General features: G+C 38.6%; 1 protein-coding gene across 3 annotated transcripts; it reads left to right on the top strand.

Annotated features, from left to right (window-relative positions):
* The first annotated feature begins 745 nt into the window (after positions 1-745).
* LOC125245888 (gastrula zinc finger protein XlCGF8.2DB-like) lies at positions 746-8,996 on the top strand. Of its 3 annotated transcripts, XR_007179619.1 has the most exons (4): positions 746-1,130; positions 1,668-1,800; positions 4,783-5,643; positions 7,343-8,996. XR_007179619.1 is itself a non-coding variant. In XM_048156708.1 (3 exons), exons 2-3 carry the CDS (start codon positions 1,716-1,718, stop codon positions 5,571-5,573), a joined length of 876 nt encoding a protein of 291 aa, XP_048012665.1. In that variant the 5' UTR covers positions 747-1,130; positions 1,668-1,715; the 3' UTR covers positions 5,574-5,806. The 3 variants fall into 3 exon arrangements, 2 of the variants coding, with proteins under 2 accessions (XP_048012665.1, XP_048012666.1); XM_048156708.1 differs by lacking the exon at positions 7,343-8,996 and having other exon boundaries at positions 747-1,130; positions 4,783-5,806; XM_048156709.1 differs by lacking the exons at positions 746-1,130; positions 7,343-8,996 and adding an exon at positions 2,919-2,953 and having other exon boundaries at positions 1,666-1,800; positions 4,783-5,806.
* Positions 8,997-10,911: the final 1,915 nt, after the last annotated feature.

Here is a 10,911-nt window from a genome sequence, read left to right as displayed (position 1 = left end):
AGCACTATACACACTGCAGTTACAATTGCTTAAATAAAGCTATGAGAGAATATTTTGTTTTATTGAATATTGATTTATGAAATGATTTTTTAAATCGAAATTATACCTCTAAATATGAAACCAAAACCTGCTGGCAAGCCACTGCCTTAATGAATCAATAGTCAAACATCTGATTGATTCAGGAATGAAGCATGTCTTTAAAAAAATTGCTGCTTTAAATTCAATTCAACTAGGTTACATTAACTTGATAAAAAAAAAAAAAAAGTTTTAAAATTTGTAAAAATTGTAAATTGCTTAACTTATTTTGATGAGTTAAGTAATGTTGTCATAACTGTTTGATCATAATATTTTTTTTACAATAAGCTCTGCTGTGGCTTTGTTTGGACCTATTTTCATTTGCGAAATAGAGCAAAACTTACATTATTAAAATTTTTGTCTAAAATATAATCAACAGTATTAAAGGTAGGGTCTTAAATTTTCCGAGAGGCTTGCAATAGTGAGCCAGCTTTGAAAGCATAAGATCCCACCCTTCCTTCAGAGTGTCTGCATGCCATGACTCCAAGCCATGACTCCTTCAAAACACATGAATGCCTACAGCAGGCAGCAAAAGCATCACAAGAGTTAAACTACCTCAATTTTTTGTTAATAAAAATACTTTTTTAATAACCTTACCAAACATTTAAGCTCTTTATAACTTTTTTTTTTTTTTCATTAGGACAATAATTAATTCTGTCTTGATGACAAACTGCCAAGTGTCTGTTTTGAAATGAGACCATACTAATGTTTGAAGTACTGATGCTTGTGAATTCGGCTTTATTAATTCATACACTCTTAAACACTTTTTTTTAAACTCATAAATCACATTTGGCACTATTGCAATTTTAATCTAATTTATCTGGTATAGATGGATTCTGTACTCAAACATTATAGTTTTCATTTTAGTCAAAAAGCACACACTCTTTTATTAGTTAATATTTTCTTTAAATGACTGGTCAATATTTCACTATGTATTTAAATACTTCATGAATGTACACAGCAGAGTGTGAACAGGACTTTTATTTTGGTTTTGCGATATTACGTCATAAGGCGGCGCCGCGCTCCTGCGTCTGTTGTGGTTCGGCTGTAGAAAGGTATGTGTTTTTAAGCATTTTACAGTGTTTTAATCGATACAAAACGTTCAGGCATTTTTATAGGATTATACGAGGAAGATAACTTAATTGTTGTTGAATTTAACATTGTAATACTTAATCTAACATACATTATCATTATTCTTTGTCAAGTAACAAAATAGCAAATAAAATGTTAAATAGCATCCACACATGAGTTTCAGAAAAGATTCTCTTCGCTCTCTATCGTTGAATCAAATGATTCTCGAAATGATTCAGTGATTCTGAGCGCTCGAATCACCTCACGCTGGCGACACCTGCTGGTTAAAACAGTGTAAATGCAACTAGAACAACAAACACAAAAATGTGAAAACTTTACAAACATCAGCAAATTTATTTTACAGCACTGTTAACCATGTACATACTAAGTACTTAGTAATTACAATAGCTGGGTAATAACGAGGTACTAACCCTTAACCTAAACTTAACCCTTTTAGTTTAGACTTATTTTTCTTTCTATTAATTATTCTCACCTTAAACATAAATTGTCCAAACACACAGAAAAACTCCTGGTGAAGCGACTGAGATCCACGTGACACTATTATAAAGATGGCGTTTATTAAAGAGGAGAGTGAAGAAATGAAGATTGAAGAAACATTCAGAGTGAAACAAGAAGATACTGAGGAACAAACAGGTTGGTTTCATTCTCAAAGTTTCTCAGAGATTCTTATTAACATGTCTAGTGGTGAAAATGATAAAAAATGCTGATTATGGCTGGCAATTAAAAAAAAAAAAAAAAAAAAAACTGGCGGGGAGTTTAGTTTAAAGGATTAGTTCACTTTTTTAAATGAAAATGACCCCAAGATTACTCACTTTCAAGCCATCCTAGGTGTATATGACTTTCTTCTTTCTGATGAACATAATCAGAGTTATATTAATAAATATCCTGATGCATAGGCACCGATTTATATTTCTGCCGGTGGGTGCCCAGTGTATATATTTATACAAACCTGAGCTAAATATTCATATCCCTATGAGGTCTAGTGGTTGAACTTCTGTTAGCGAGTCAGAGATGTTCTGAGTTTTAATCATCAGTGGTTCTAATACACCCTTGTTTATTTTTTTTTTTCTCTATAAGACCAAAGATGTTCATTAATGATTGTGTATATAAAGAGGCAAGAGCAGGGACACGTTTGTGTGCATTTTGTTAATAATTTCACTGGAAAGAACAGAGAGTTGCTGCAACACCATTAGCGATAGATTGACGCGCTCGTCTGTGTGAAGACTGTGCACGAGCCACAAGAGAATGTTCCTCCACTGATAACAGTGGCGTAATTTAAAAAACAACACATTCCAGCACCAGATAGCTTCTTATTTAACTCAAATTAATGTCAACTGGATGTTTCATTTGCATTATAGGCTATCCGTGCAGCAACATGTTTCAAAAAAATGGTGGGGACATGTCATGATATGTCGCAATTCGCGCTCTCAATGATATCTGATGATCAGTAGTGGCTCACTAAATAAAATAATTCAATATCTATTTACTATAAGCACTTAAAATAAGAAGACCATTGTAGAGAAAGAGCAAGAAGACAGTTTGAGCGCGCGTCCAGTCGAGTGCGAGAGTAAAGAAAATCCGACAAGATTTGTGCTCGCGCGTTACTTGGATGCGCCCTCAACATTTTCCATTTAAATAATGAAATAGAAATGGTCTCAAACTATAAAAAGGTGAGGATAATCGTGTCTGAAAGCTGCAATAAATTTTTCATTGGTTAAATCAATGAAGAATATCTCATATTTTTTCCACAGGATCAGCGCCTATGTCTTGATGCATCCTTAATAATGTCAGTGAGTGGGACCAATGAGTCTATCTACATCCATCTATCATAAACATACTCTGGGGGGTTAATAATGGTCTTCTGAAGCAAAGCTGTGTTTGTGTAAAAAAAAAAAAAAAAAAAAAAAAGCATTTTAAACAAATTATGAAATAAAGTTATAAAATAAAATATCTAGCTTCTGCCAGACAGCCTTCCGTGTTCTGTACTTTTTTTTTTATAATTCACGCGCCTATTCTATGCACAATTCTCCTATGATAACTTTTCAGTATTACCTGAGACTGAGAAAAGAACACAACCCTGCAGACTGCAAGTGAATGCCGTTATCACTGTTTTCCATATTCGTGAAGTAAATATGTTTACATGGCTTTTTAAAAATGCCAGGTGCAGGTGTTTGACGTGCGTTTGACCAGTCGACGTACACTCACATCACTGATAGTTCCTATAGTGCTGGTTTAGACCCTAATCTGAAGTAGGAGCTAATTTAGTTTCCCCATAAGGAGTTCCTAGAACTAAAATAAGCCCCGTTTCCACCGCAGGAACTTTACCCAGGAACTAGGGACTTTGGGCTGGTACTCGGTGTGTTTCCACCGCAGGACCCAGGAACTAAAAAAAGTTCCGGGTAAAATTTCCCCCTCAGAAAAGTCCCTGATGGCGAGGTGGTACTTTTTCAAAGTTCAGGAACTTTCGGGGGTGGGACTAGGCGCTGAACATGCTGATTGGTCGGATTCACGCCGCATTTGATTAGTCGGATTCACGCCGCATTTGATTGGTCAACTCCACGCAGCAGTAAATTCCATAATAACATTCTTCACAACTCTGGATAATTTTGATTGATTGTTTTCTTACCAATCTTGTTCTTTCTGCCCGATGGAGCGCGTTCGTCCCAGCCATCTCACGGTCGATGTCGGCAATTGCTGATAAGACACGTTGCCTCATTTTATATCGAGAATTACGAGCTTTCTGTATACGCTTTACTATCAGTGCTCGTCTGTTTTCTGCCGTTTGGTTCATTATTTCTTTAGTAAACCAATACACCATGAGCAGAAGCAGCATTCCTTGAATCTCCTCCATACTGCTTTTTCTGTCGCACAAGAATGATTAGGCCTACGGTCCGTCACTGACAGGAAGAAACAGTTGCGCACAGTACTACGTCACCGGACAAATTAGCCTAATCTTCACGGTACTTTAGACCGCGTGGAAACGCAGAAGGCAACAGGTCTGGGGGGGACAAAAAGTTCCTGGGAGAAAAGTTCCTGGTACAATTGTTCCGGGTAATTTCGGTGGAAACGCGGCTATTGTTCCTAGTTCCTGCGGTGTGAACACAGCAAAATCCGGGTACTTCAGCCAATAGTTCTAGGAACTATGAAAAGGTTCCTTTGGTGCGAAAGCCCCTTATAATTAACCAGAGGCTGGTTGCATTAACTGCTTAGACTAGTCTTAAAACTTAGTCATCTAATTTTTTTCTCATTTGAATTGGAAAGGTTAGACGGATTACCCCTTGGTTAACTGCTAGTTGGTCAAACTGGTTCTTAGGACAGTCATAACATAGTGGCTAAGTTTACTGTAACTGTCATCAGATCTCCTGGGTCAAACTTTTTTTTTTTTTAATAAAGTGTTTAGCTGCCAGCTTGACAGTTTTTGACACTCGCCCTAAAGCAAGTGAAGAATTAGCAATATTGAGGATTACATGAAACATGTCTTTCAGTAGCATAGTGGGTATAGGATCAAGTTGAATGTTGGTTTTGATGCTTTACATGTCAAATGTTTTGATGTCTGTTGCTTTGTGCCATTAAAGTGGGGTTAACATAGTCTTTTTTTATTTATTTTTTTTTTAGACCTGATGGCACTGAAAGAGGAGGCTGAGGTACAGAATGAAATGGAAGATAAAGATCAATATAACCATCATCATAATTTCATAACTGGAGAAAAATCTTTTAGTTCCTCACAGCCTGAAAAGACTTCCTCACTAAAAGGAACTCAAAAGGCAGGGATTAGAAGACACTACATCTGCCAACAGTGTGGAAAGAGATTCAATCAAAAAGGACACTTTAAAGAGCACATGAGAATTCACACTGGAGAGAAACCCTACATGTGCACTCAGTGTGGAAAGAGTTTCAGTCAAAAAGGACATTTTAAAGAGCACATGAGAATTCACACTGGAGAGAAGCCTTATAACTGCCATCAGTGTGGAAAATGTTTCACTGGAAAAGGAAACCTTAAAAAACACATGAGAATTCACACTGGAGAGAGCCCTTTTATGTGCCAACAGTGTGGACACAGATTCAATCATACAGGAAGCCTTAACAGGCACATGAGAGTTCACACTGGAGAGAAGCCGTACACGTGTCCTCAATGCGGAAAGAGCTTCAGTCAACATGGAAATCTTGTAAAACACATGATAATTCACACTGGAGAGAGCCCTTTTATGTGCCAACAGTGTGGACACAGATTCAACCATAGAGGAAGCCTTAACAGGCACATGAGAACTCACACTGGAGAGAAGCCTTACACGTGTTCTCAATGCGGAAAGAGTTTCAGTCAACATGGAAATCTTGTAAAGCACAAGAAAATTCACATTGGACAGAGCCTTTTCACTTGCCAGTTTCACTCTGAAAGAAAACCTTAAACACATGAGCACTCACACTAGAGAGAAGTTGTTTACTTGTCATCTATGTGAAAAGACTTTCAGATATAAGGTAACCCTTGAGTACTACATGAGGATTCACGTATGAGAGAACCGTTTTACATGTCATCAGTGTGTAATGAGTTTTACTGTAAGGAATCAAATAATTTCATGTGCCATCACTGTGAAATGAAGTGCATAAATAAAGCAAACTTTGAGGTTTACTAAGATCCCAAGTGGTGTTTAGATCAGTGATTCTTAATCTGGGGACCCCCATTCACAGAAGTACCGAGAAAAATTTTTGTAGTTTGTATATAAATTCGGAAGTCTACGTTAGCGATTAGAACAGAGCAAATCAGCTTTTAAAGGTCCCGTTCTTCGTGATCCCATGTTTCAAACTTTAGTTAGTGTGTAATGTTGTTGTTAGAGTATAAATAAAATCTGTAAAATTTTAAAGCTCAAAGTTCAATGCCAAGCAAGATATTTTATTTAACAGAAGTCGCCTACATCGAACGGCCAGTTTGGACTACATCCCTCTACTTCCTTCTTTAATGACGTCACTAAAACAGTTTTTTGACTAACCTCCGCCCACAGGAATACACAAAAAAGGGGGTCTTGTTGCGCTCCCACGGAGAAGAGCAAGAGTTGCGTTTGTAGAGTGTGTTTGTCACCATGTCGTCTAAATGCTGTTATTTTCATCCCGCAGTCCAATCACCTTTGTTTGGCCTTCCCAGGGACGCTGTACTTAGAGATCAATGGTTACAATTTATGTTTAACTCAGTTCCCGAAAATTATAATCCACATGTAAAACTATGTGCAGCACATTTTGCTGAGGACAGCTTCCTCAATCTCAATCAGTTTAATGCCGGATTCGCACAAAGATTATTCTTGAAAGATGGAGCAGTTCCCTCTTTGTCTGGAGAAAGCGTTGTTTATTGACCACAACCGGTAAGTGTATTTTATTATTTAAGTTGGTGCGTTTAACAGTTTCTGTAACTTATCACACAAAGGGCAACGCTGTTTAGCTTTGTTAACTAGATGGCAATTGAAACTTATCCGACAAAAGTTTTTAAAAAGTGTAGTAATTCAACCGGACACCATCGATTGTTGGTGTTTGTAATGATCAGTTTAAATTTTTTGTTGATTATATCTGTTGTTTACTGTTTAACCACATGCTGGTTGAAGGCGTGACCTTTCCGGGCAAGGTGCGCTAAGCTGCTGTCGAATCACAACACAGGAACCGCTGGCACAATCAGAACTCGTTACATATTTCTGAAGGAGGGACTTCATAGAACAAGGAAGTCATCAGCCCGTTTTTATGACAGTGGAAATAGCGGTATACAGATAAGTAAATTATGTGAAAAATACTGTTTTTTTACACACGAAACATGAACATGTTATATTGCACACTATAAACACAATCAAAGCTTCAAAAAACCACGAAAAACGGGACCTTTAAAAGTAGTTATGAGTGAGTCACTGAATCATTAATTCAAAACAATTTTTTAAATAATTAAATTAATTATTTTTAAATAGACTGCAGCAATTAATATTTTGCTCTCTAGAAAATAATTGTTGTTTTGTTTAGTTATCTGTTCAGAATAGTAGGAGAATCATGATCTGTTTGAAAAAAGCAAACAAACAAAAAACAAATGTAATTTTCATTTGATCCTGAATCGTACAGCTCTAACACAAATTAAAATAACACATGCATTATTCATCTTCCCACTGCTGTAGCAATTTATTAATATGTTTTATTTTCATATAAATAGATAAGAAATCTATGGCTGATGCCCTGTCTCGTCTCCATCAACCTAATCCTGAGAACAGTTCTCCAGAACCTATTCTCCCTCCAGCCATGATTGCCAGCCCAATCCAAAGGTCCATCGATGAGCAAATTACCCAAGCTAACTGCACCGAACCTGCTCTGCCAGGAGGTCCAGAGGGGCCCCTCTACATACCACCAACCTATCGTCTGCCCCTCATGGACTCAACTAACACGTCCCTGGGCTTTGGACACCCAGGTAGTCAATGTACTCTCTCGCGCTTATGTCATCGCTACTGGTGGCCCACCATGGCTCAAGATTTCTCCTGATATTGATCAAAGGGTTGATCAATTGATCAAAGGATGCTCAGTCACCATTACCAACACTTCCCGAGACTCCTGAAAGAAAGCTGGTTCCGCTGCCCATTCCACACCATCCATGGTCTCATCTTGGCATTGACTTCATGACCGACCTCCCACCTTCTAACAATCATACCTGTGTGTTTGGCGTTGTTGACCGCTTGTCAAAGGCATGCAAACTCATCCCTCTCAAAAGATTACCAACTGCATTCGAAGCTGCTGAAGCGCTCTTCCAAAATGTGTTCCGCCACTTCAGCCTTCCTGAAGACATTGTATCAGTTTGTGGTCCTCAATTCATCTCCCGTGTATGGCAAGCATTCTTCAAACTGCTGGTAGTGCCAGTAAGCCTCTCCTCTGGTCACCACCCTCAAAATTAACGACCTGACTGAACAGAAAATAAAGGAGATTGGGAGGTACCTGAGGTCCTACTGACACCAGAACCAGGACAGCTGGAGCCAGTTCCTTCAATGGGAGCCCAGAACTCCCTCAGACAATCCACCACTAGGCTCACCCCATTTCAGTGTATCCTTGGGTACCAACCTCTGTTATTCCCTGGTCCAGTGAGCCCTCTTGAGGTTCCAGCTGTCAACCACTGTTTCCAGCAGAGTGAGAGAGTATGGGACTCAGCTCATGTGCAGCTCAACGAGGTCACCTACAGACTAAACCTTCCATCACACTACCGCATCTCACCATCATTTCATGTGTCACTCCTTAAACCTTACACTGAACCCTCGCTGCCTTTCCCCACAGAATTGGTGATGAGGTACTTCCACTTCCTGAACTCACAGACGAGGAAGCCAATTCCATCTGAACACCCAGATCGCCCAACTCCCAGGGGTTGAAGTAGGCCCCATCATCGTCGTCCAAACCGGCCGTCAGAAGCCACCCTTGGAGGAGGGGGTACTGTGACAGAGTAACAACCATCGCAGACCACTAACCTTCCGTTGTCACCAGATCAGCACACTCCACCCACTTATTCAATCTTCCTGGAATTCTGATTCACGGCACCTGCACCTCATCATCAGCACTCACTATAAAGAGACACTTCTCTTGTACTCCCTTGTCTGGTTTCGTCTGTACAAACACTAAAGACTCCTTACCTGGTATTTAACGGCTTCTTTGAAATACTCACCCATCTTGCATCATCTGTCACTTGTCTGCTTCGACTTTGCACATCTGCAAAGAGACTATTACTATCCAGCCAAGTCTAGTATTCATCATTCAATATTTTTTATACTCCCCAATCTGCATTCCTGTCAAAATCAGTGCCCCTGTTCAATAAACTCTGTGTTTTACAAACATATCTGTCTGCATCCTTCTGTTGAGTGATATTGTCAAACTGATAAAGATGTTTTCTTAATGTGCTTGTGTTTCTTCAGTTACAGTGCAGTGATGTAGGATTCGAGGGCGAACCAGACACAAATGAATCTTCCAGATGATTCAAGACCATAAAATGAAATGGGCTCCATCCAGTCTGAGCTAACTAACAAAACCCCCAGCTAAGTACTTTTTGGCCTCGCAAGCTTGTAAGAAATAATCTAAGATAAGGAAGAACGTCAACTTTGGGCAGTAAACCCAAGACTAATGGTCGAAAAGATGACACATCGTGACTCGCATGAGGAAAACCATGAGTTAACGGTAGAGGTCTTTTGATCTCCTGACGGAGAAATAAGACAGACCTTTTTTCTCTACAAGACCTTTGAATGACCTTTTAAACACAGGATTCAAATTGCTTAAAAACCACAGAGACTGCTCTATATATATATATATATATATATATATATATATATATATATATATATATATATATATATATATATATATATATATATATATGTGTATATATACAGGTGCTGGTCATATAATTAGAATATCATCAAAAAGTTCATTTTTTTATTGTAAATTATTTTTAAAAATGAAACTTTCATATATTCTAGATTCCCTACATGTAAAGTAAAACATTTCAAAAGTTTTCTTTTTTAATTTTGATGATTAGAGCGTACAGCTCATGAAAGTCCAAAATCCAGTATCTCAAAATATTAGAATATTTCCTAAGATCAATCAAAAAATGGATTTTCAAAACAGAGAAGTTCAAGTTTTTTAAAGTATGTTCATTTGTGCACTCACTACTTGGTCGGCAGCACATATTACAGCAAATGACTTGCTCCTAGCACAAATTACAGCATCAGTGAAGTGTGGCATGGAAGTGATCAGCCTGTGGCACTGCTGGGGCACTATTGAGCCTTCAGATCATCTGTATATTGTTGGATCGACTGTTTCTCATCTTTCTCTTGAAAATATCCCATAGATTCAGGGGTCAGGCATGTTGGCTGGCCAATAAAGCACAGTAATATCATGGTCAGCAAACCACTTGGAAGTGGTTTTTGCACTGTGGGCAGGTGCTAAAGTCCTGCTGGAAAAGGAAATCAGCATCTCCATAAAGCTTGTCAGCAGATGGAAGCATAAAGTGCTCCAAAATCTCCTGGAAGATGGCTGCATTGACTTTGCACTTGATAAAACACAATGGACCAACACCAGCAGACGTCACGGCCCCCACAAATCATTACTGACTTCAGAAACTTCACACTAGACTTCAAGCAGCTTGGATTCTGTGCCTCTCCAGTCTTCCTTCAGACTCTGGGACAATGATTTCAACATGAAATGCAAAATTTACTTTTATCTGAAAAGAGGACTTTCGACCACTGTTCACTGTCTAGTTATTTTTCTCCTTAGCCCAGGTAAGATGCTTCTGATGTTGTTTCTGTTTCAGAAGTGGCTTGGTAGTCCTTTTCCTGAAGATGTCTGAGTGTGGTGACTCTTGATGCGCTGACTCCGTCTTCATTCGACTCATTATGAAGCTCTCCCAAGCGTTTGAATCGGCTTTACTTGACAGTATTCTCAAGCTTGTGGTCATCCATGTTGCTTGTGCACCTTTGCCTACCCAATTTCTTCCTTCTAGTCAACTTTGCATTCAATATGCTTTGATATTTCACTCTGTGAACAGCCACCCCATTCAGTAATGACCTTCTGTCACTTACTCTCTTTGTGGAGGGTGTCAGTGATTGTCTCCTGGACCATTGCCAAGTCAGCTGTCTTCCCCATTAGTGTGGTTTCAAAGAACAAGAGATACCCGGAATTTATACTGTAGTGATGGTCATTTAATGAAACTCAAATGTAAATATTGTAAATATTTTGGACTTTCATTAGCTGTACGCT

The sequence above is a fragment of the Megalobrama amblycephala genome, linkage group LG14, assembly GCF_018812025.1.
Source record: "Megalobrama amblycephala isolate DHTTF-2021 linkage group LG14, ASM1881202v1, whole genome shotgun sequence".
In the NCBI taxonomy this organism is placed as follows: Eukaryota; Metazoa; Chordata; class Actinopteri; order Cypriniformes; family Xenocyprididae; genus Megalobrama; species Megalobrama amblycephala.
This window is presented reverse-complemented; position numbering and strand designations above follow the sequence as displayed.